At 50.0% G+C, this 8102-nt stretch overlaps 1 protein-coding gene across 1 annotated transcript; it reads left to right on the forward strand.

The window, feature by feature from the left end:
- Window positions 1-3002: 3002 nt before the first annotated feature.
- Window positions 3003-7714, forward strand: pln2 (phospholamban 2). Its single transcript, XM_023949383.2, has 2 exons — window positions 3003-3090; window positions 7450-7714. Exon 2 carries the CDS (start codon window positions 7518-7520, stop codon window positions 7677-7679), a length of 162 nt encoding a protein of 53 aa, XP_023805151.1. The 5' UTR covers window positions 3003-3090; window positions 7450-7517; the 3' UTR covers window positions 7680-7714.
- The last annotated feature ends 388 nt before the right edge of the window (window positions 7715-8102 follow it).

Below are 8102 nucleotides of genomic sequence, written 5' to 3' on the forward strand. Positions count from 1 at the left end.
CAGATGCTAGAACCTCACATCATCAGAGGAGGTTCTGAGGCTGCCGTTTCAGGGAAACCCTCATAGGAGAACCCGTCCTACACTGAAAGACGCCTTCAAGAGAGAACCTTGACTTTTCGTGAGAACGGGGGAACGTTCTTCCTCCTCCTGACAGAACCGTGTTCTCATCAAAGCTAAAAACCCCTGGGGGGTACAGTCCCCCCCCCTGCTTTTCTCCTCAGAAACATCTTCTGGTTTCCCATCATGCAGTTCTCCCCTCTCCTGTCAGAGACGATGGTGTCGAACATCCTGGTTCTGGAGCCGGTTCACAGTGACGGTTCCACCTGCTGGTTTCTGCAGAACCAGCAGGGTCTGTTCAGAACCTTTCAGAACAGAATGGTTTCAGAAAGGTTCTGAGAAAACTTGCAGGTTGCCATGACGACGCGTTTCAATCTGCTGCCGGAAACTTTCAGTCAGGATCTGCAGCAGAAGCACTTCCTGTTTGTGTGTGGGCTGCGTGCAGACGCTCCGCAGCGAGAGGATGAGGGTTTGAAACCCGTCTGCTTGCTACGGTTCTACAGAGTCGCAGTGACTTTGAGAGTTATTTAGGATGCCTGACAGGGAGACTTGGAGCCCCTCAGGGATCACAGCTGGGCCCACGGCGCTTTAGGACGGGGGGATCGACCCATTATCGGACGATTATTGTGGTTGGAGAACACGCGGAACAACTTTAGAACCACGATCCCTGCTGGACACTCACTTCACCTGTCCCACTGCTCCTGAAGGCAACCAGCCAATCACATGACAGCACCTTATAAGGCGGGCTGCAGTGAACTTTCATCACAAAGATAAGTCATTTAGTCCTCTCTCACAGAGGAAAGTAATCAGATTACATGCTCCTCAGAGGCTCGTGGAATCAATTCAGGGATCAATCCTAGGCCCACTACTTTTTAATCTGTATAATTAAAATCAGAATGTAATTAGAATGAATTCAAATCACATTCAAGTCAGAGTAAATTCAGATATTACTCTGCATAAGATCAGACTGTAATCGGATTACATTAAAATAAACATTGGATTAAACTCAGAGTTAATTCAGATTCATTTTCATCAGACTAATTCCAACTGAAGTCTGATTCAAATTAAATAATCAGATTAAGTTCAAATTAAAATCAAACAAAAATGACATTTTAGGATCAGATTAAAGTGGAATCAGATTAAAAAACCAGACATTGGACAGTCAGACGTCCAACAGCATCACAGAAATAGCCCCGCCCCCCCAGGTCCGTTCCTTGGATGAACCATTTGACTCCACAGAGGTGCTTTTGTCGGGGGGGGTGCTTTTTATAGACCTTATTGTTTCAGTGGAAAGAATCCCCCCCCCCCCCCCCCCCGCTCATCTAAAGGCCGCAGTCTGACAGGCAGCATCTGCAGCGTTCCACCCGGACTGACCGGCAGGAACCTGCTCATGGGGGGAGGGGGGGTAGAAACTTCCAGAAAAAAGACGACGAGAGGACACTTCAAAACCAGCCTGGACTGATGGAGACAGCAGCCTCAGTCTAAGGCACGGAGGTGGAGGAACCATGGTTTGGTCAGGCTGAAGGAGACAGTAAACAAACCCTGGTTCTGGTTCTGGAGATTTCTATCGGCTTCTATTTAGGGTGGAATGACAAAAATGCACAAAAATCCCGGCCCGGCCTGGCCCAGCCTGGCCTGGCCCGGCTCAGCCCGGTGGTATTTTCAGAACGTCCTTGATGTTCCAGAGCCCAGAGTCTCCTGGGAACCCGGCACTGAGGGGGGTTGCTGGAGCCGGGACAGGTGATCAGCTGCAGCTTTTATTTGTGGACGTCAGGTTTCTCACAGATTTAAAGCTTGATCCCTTAAAGCCCCCCCCCCCCCCCCCCCCCCCCCACGGAGGTCCTTTTAAAGTCACATGACCTCCTCCATGTGACCTCCTGCCTCCAGGAGATCCTGACATGGAACCTCCCGTAGATTCCTGAGGAACCAGGAGAACTTGTCTGAACCCCGTCAGGAGGTGGGATAGGCTCCAACAACAGGTTGCTGGAGCCTATCCCACCTCCTGATGGGAGGTGAAGGAGGTGGAGATGCTCTCAGACCGACAGCGTTGGTCCAAGCTTTAGCTGCTGGGGGGGGGGGGTGGGTCTGGGGGGGTCAGAGCGTTTCCTCCACAGTTTTCTTCGGGTCAGAGGAGGGGGGGGTCTGGAGGGGGGGGGGGGGGGGGGTCAGAGGAGGTCTCAGCGGCTCGCAGGACCAAATATAGAAACTGTGGCAAGGACACAACCCCCCCGTATTAGGAGAGGGGAGGGCCTACAGCGGATCTGTGCTGCAGCGGCCAACAGCAGCGGGTGGTGGGGGTGGGGCTAAACAAAGCCAGCTGATGCAGATGTTCCTCACGCAGACGCTCGGGTTCTCCGATCAGCTGAGAGACTGAACAAAGATTGTTTCTGAGGAGGGGGGGGGGGGGGAGTCACTCCTGCAGGAATCCGTCTTTATTTTGTCCATGAAGTTTTTTTTTCTCTCCTTTGAATTCTGGGTTTGTTCAGGTCTGATCTGATCAAAACCAACCTCCCCCCCACGCCCCCCCCCTCCCCTCCAGACAAAAAGGGGGGGGGGTCTCTGCCATTTGACCATGTAAGGCTGCAGAGATGGAGGAAGACCACGTTTCTCTGTTTGTCAGATGAAGGAAATCCTTCAGAGCAGTTGGATCCTCAGCTGCTTCGGGGGGGGGGGGGGGGTGTTCTGGAAAGTTCTATTGGATCCTCAGAACCACAGAAAATATCCCTCAGACGTTTGATTGTCCTCCTGCAGCCAGAGTTCACCAAGTCTGACCTCTGGAGAGGTCAGAGGTCATATAGAAAAACATCAAACTAAAATAAAGCCTGAACTTCAAACCTCATCAGACCTGGATCCTCCCCCCTCCTCCTCCTCATCCTGCTCCTCCTCTTCCTCCCCCCCCCCCTCTGCTCCTCCTCTCCCCCCCCCCCCCCTCTGCTCCTCCTCCTCCTCCTCCTGCTGTTCAGGCGGGTGAAGCTGCATTTCTGACATTTCTCTGTCAAACTGCGGACGTCTCCGTCCTCCACTCCGTCTGAGGTAAGAAGCTGCAGATTTCTGAGTCACATGATGCAGATGAAGGTTCTGGAGGTTCTGGAGGAGGTTCTGTCTGAAGATCTCTGATGGATCCAACATTTCATCTGAGGGGGGGTCAACAGTTTTATCCGTGATAATCGTCACATGATCGGGATCCCGTCGGTGGATTAGAGGTCCTGTTCTCCCCGTCTGAAGGGTCCAGATGGAACCTTCAGATCAAGAACGTGGAGGACGGACCGTCAGACGAGGTTCCTGCATGATCTTCGGTTCTCTGTAGTTTATCTGAAGGGACCCCCCCCCCGTGAAATGTGCCGCTGAGCGTCCTAGTTTGGTTAGGAGGTCAGCATCTGCTCATCAATGTTTCATCTTCTGACCATCTCTACGGAAGCCCCGCCCCCTCAGGTTCTTGGTCACACCAGAACACACCTGAGCGGGTTCTACGTTTCCATGGAAACACGCAGATGTGCCGGGATATTTCAGATTCACCTTGAAAAAAAAGCCCCACCCCCTAACAGCAGGGGCATTCAGCTGTTGATGGGCGGGGGGGGGGGGGGGGGGGCAGAACAAAGAGCTGAAGTCATCAGTGCTAAAAATACATCAAAGAACTTTGATGGAAATCAGGAGGGAGAAAGACAACAACAGGAAGAGTAAACAACAACAGGAAGAGTAAACAATAGGGAGAGTAAAGGATAACAAGAAGTGTAAACAACAACAGGAAGAGTAAAGGATAACAGGAAGTGTGAACAACAACAAGAAGAGTAAACAACAACAGGAAGAGTAAAGGATAACAGGAAGTGTAAACAACAACAGGAAGTGTAAAGGATAACAGGAAGTGTAAACAACAACAGGAAGAGTAAAGGATAACAGGAAGAGTAAACAACAACAGGAAGAGTAAAGGATAACAGGAAGAGTAAACAACAACAGGAAGAGTAAAGGATAACAGGAAGTGTAAACAACAACAGGAAGAGTAAACAACAACAGGAAGAGTAAAGGATAACAGGAAGAGTAAACAACAACAGGAAGAGTAAAGGATAACAGGAAGTGTAAACAACAACAGGAAGAGTAAAGGATAACAGGAAGAGTAAACAACAACAGGAAGTGTAAACAACAACAGGAAGAGTAAAGGATAACAGGAAGAGTAAACAACAACAGGAAGAGTAAAGGATAACAGGAAGTGTAAACAACAACAGGAAGAGTAAACAACAACAGGAAGAGTAAAGGATAACAGGAAGAGTAAACAACAACAGGAAGAGTAAAGGATAACAGGAAGTGTAAACAACAACAGGAAGAGTAAACAACAACAGGAAGAGTAAAGGATAACAGGAAGAGTAAACAACAACAGGAAGAGTAAAGGATAACAGGAAGTGTAAACAACAACAGGAAGAGTAAACAACAACAGGAAGAGTAAAGGATAACAGGAAGAGGAAACAACAACAGGAAGTGTAAACAACAACAGGAAGAGTAAAGGATAACAGGAAGAGTAAACAACAACAGGAAGAGTAAAGGACAACAGGAAGAGTAAACAACAACAGGAAGAGTAAAGGACAACAGGAAGAGTAAACAACAACAGGAAGAGTAAAGGATAACAGGAAGTGTAAACAACAACAGGAAGAGTAAAGGATAACAGGAAGTGTAAACAACAACAGGAAGAGTAAAAGATAACAGGAAGTGTTAACAACAACAGGAAGAGTAAACAACAACAGGAAGAGTAAAGGATAACAGGAAGTGTAAACAACAACAGGAAGAGTAAAAGATAACAGGAAGTGTTAACAACAACAGGAAGAGTAAAGGATAACAGGAAGTGTAAACAACAACAGGAAGTGTAAACAACAACAGGAAGAGTAAAGGATAACAGGATGTGTAAACGACAACAGGAAGTGTAAACAACAACAGGAAGAGTAAAGGATATCAGGAAGTGTAAACAACAACAGGAAGTGTAAACAACAACAGGAAGAGTAAAGGATATCAGGAAGTGTAAACAACAACAGGAAGTGTAAACAACAACAGGAAGAGTAAAGGATAACTGGAAGTGTAAACAACAACGACCAGTAAATAAACAGAGTAGATTCTTCGAGTCTCTGCAGGGTAAGAACCTCTCTAGAACCAGCTACAGATGGAAACTGCTCCTCAGGTTCCATCGCCTCCTAACTCCTGGAGCATCACTGGAAACTGCTTGGGGACTGTTGGTGTTAAAAGCTGTAGATCGTGAACGCCGTGAGCGTGGCGAGCTCCCAAAAGTGTCGTTCCACTAGAATCAAACTGAACGATACAATATGAACTTATCAGGAATGTGGGCGTGGCTAAAAAAAACTTCTTCTGAAAACGACAGACATGGTCGTTACCCCCCCAGGAGACCAGAAACTGAAATGGTTGCTATGGAGATGAAGCCAAAAGCTGCCATTTTGAAAAAAAGCTTTTTTTAAATGAATTTGCAGCACTGACCAGGCTGGTTCAGGGGGGGGGGGGGGGGGGCGTGTAGCGGCCACTCAGCTGGTGAGGGTGGGGGAGGGTAGAACCCACGGGTCGTCAAACGCCACTGGTGGCCTTAGTTCTTCTTTGTTTTTACTGTAAACAAACAGCAGCTCAGCTGGAAGTCCAGGCCGACCCAGTAAAGTCCAAACTGGAACCGCAGGTGTGGTTCTGGTTCTGGTCAGGCTGAGCTGGACCAGAGACGCTCAGACACAGTCTAGCACAGCTCTGAGGGTCCCACATCTGAAGGTGGGTCGAGCCGAGCAGAACTCAGAGACGTTCTCAGAGGGACCGAGGTTCTACTGAGACTTCTGCTGAAGGTTCTGAGCGTTTAGAACGTGGAGCCACATGGAGACCAGTGAGGCTCCAGCTTGATGTTCAGAAGCAGCCTGAAGGTCAAACGAGGTCATGAAGAAACTGAGAAGCAGCTTCAGCGGCAGACCTCTACACCCCCCCCCCCCCCCCCCCATGCTAGAGAACCATCCAGGAAGTCGTTCCTGTCATCAGACGTCAGAATTCACCGTTCATGTGGCAGACATGGAAGCACATACGATCTTTAAGACTTCTCTGTATGTTTTGTGTCTTGGGTTTATCTTCACCTCTCATCTCATCTCCATGGTGATGCTGCTAAAACTACATTTCCCTTCAGGGATTAAGACAGTTGATCTTGAAGGAGAAATTCACCAAACAGCAGAGAAACGGACGACTGTCCCGACCTTCTGACCCCGATGTCAGGTCCAGTGGCAGCTCCTCCTGTTTCTCCTGCTCCTCCTGTTTCTCCTGCTCCTCCTGTTTCTCCTGCTCCTCCTGCAGCTCCTCCTGCAGCGTCTGCAGCTCCTCCTGCTGCTCCTCCTGCCAGGCGTTCACATAAAACTGTGACTCCTTTTCACAGCAGATAAAACTGTCATCACCTCAGGCTGTTTGTCCTGAGAGGAGCGGCCATGACGGCTGTTTAAGGAGACAGAGAGGAGAGCTCTGCCCTGCTGCAGACACACGTGCACGCTCATGCACACACGTGCACGCTCATGCACACAAGCTGGTGCCTCTCAGACCAAACCAGTTAGTATTTAAACCAAATGATGAAAAGAAGCAGAAAAGATTCAAAATGAAAGCAAACCTGTTGATGGTCTGAGTCCGTGGGGGGAGGGGGGGACAAAGACTCAGACAAACAAACAAACAAACAAACAAACCTGTTGTTTACTGGTTTGTTTTATTTAGATTTATTCAAAAAACCTGAAATATATAAAATAGATGATGATCAAATTCCTGCAGAATTTTTTATTTCTGAACGGAGTTTTCTAGAAAACACAGGAGGGCGACGCGGTGGGGTAGTGGTGCTCACTCTGTCCCCACAGTGAGAAGGTACCGGTTCGATTCCCGGTGGGGTTCTTCTTCGGTGTTTGCATGTTCTGAATGAGGGACAGACTGTCGACCCGTCCAGAGTAAACCCCGCCCTCATCCTTCAACAGCTGGGATAGGCTCCAGCAACCCAGGACCCCGACTGGAACCAAGCGAGGTGGGAATCCAGGGTGGGGTCAGACGGCCTCCAAAGCAGTTCCGGACGAAAAATAAGTTGTCCAATCAGATGATAAAGGGGGCGGAGCTCCAACGGCCACAGGGTTTAACTGCAGGAGGAAAGTCTTCCACCTGTAGAGTTTACACGTGTGTGTGTGTGTGGGGGGGGGGGGGGGGGTGGAGGGGGTGTTCACACATCAACACGCTCAGCTGGCGCCTCTCAGCCGCTCCGCTCTAATCGCTCCATGAGCTGCGATGCTGAAAGGTCACATTCCCCCCCTCAGATACCGTCCTGGGGGGGGCCCCACATGGGGTGGGGGGTCTTTAGCATGTTATTAAGCGAGTCTAACTGAAGGTCTTTCTGCTCCTGATCTACAGAGGAAAACTCTTCGGCAGCTTCTCTCTGATCCTCCCACCTTAACCGCCAAAATCTAAGCGGCCCCCCCATGGAGCGCGTGCAGCACATGACCAAGTCGGCCATCCGCCGGGCGTCCCAGATCGAGGTCAACCCCCAGGCCAAGAGGAACCTGCAGGAGCTGTTTGTGAACTTCACGCTCATCCTCATCTGCCTGCTGCTCATCTACATCATCGTCCTGCTGAGCAGCTGAGGCATGGGCCCCCCCAGGATGGAAGGGGGTGCCCCCCCCAGGGTCGCAGGAGGTGCCCCCCCCATACCCCCCCCCAGGGTCGCAGGAGGTGCCCCCCCCCCCACAAGATTGACCCATCAGGGTCATGTGATCCACTGAACCCCCCCTTTTGCACCTGACGTGATCCTGCAGGTAGCCTGAAAACTCCATCTCCCATGAGCCTCGCTGCTTCCCGAGGTCAAACACGTGACGCCTGCGGTTCTGACATCAGCAGCAAGCAGCCCAAACGTCCCGACCCATTTAGAGATGATGTCTGTGAATCTGGCGCCTCCTAGTGGCTGAACCCCCAAACTGCAGGATGTTTTCTTTTTCTGATTTGTGATAAACGGAGGGAGAGATTTTATCTCCGTGTTCGTCATCAGACCTGCAGCAAATACGCCGCCG

Source organism: Oryzias latipes, chromosome 2 (genome assembly GCF_053564925.1).
Source record: "Oryzias latipes strain Hd-rR chromosome 2, Olatipes_Hd-rR_3.1".
Classification (NCBI taxonomy): Eukaryota; Metazoa; Chordata; class Actinopteri; order Beloniformes; family Adrianichthyidae; genus Oryzias; species Oryzias latipes.

What these genes read in the sequence shown, in the direction of transcription:
- pln2 (XM_023949383.2), top strand. Translation starts at nt 7,518, where the DNA reads ATGGAGCGCGTGCAGCACATGACCAAGTCGGCCATCCGCCGGGCGTCC.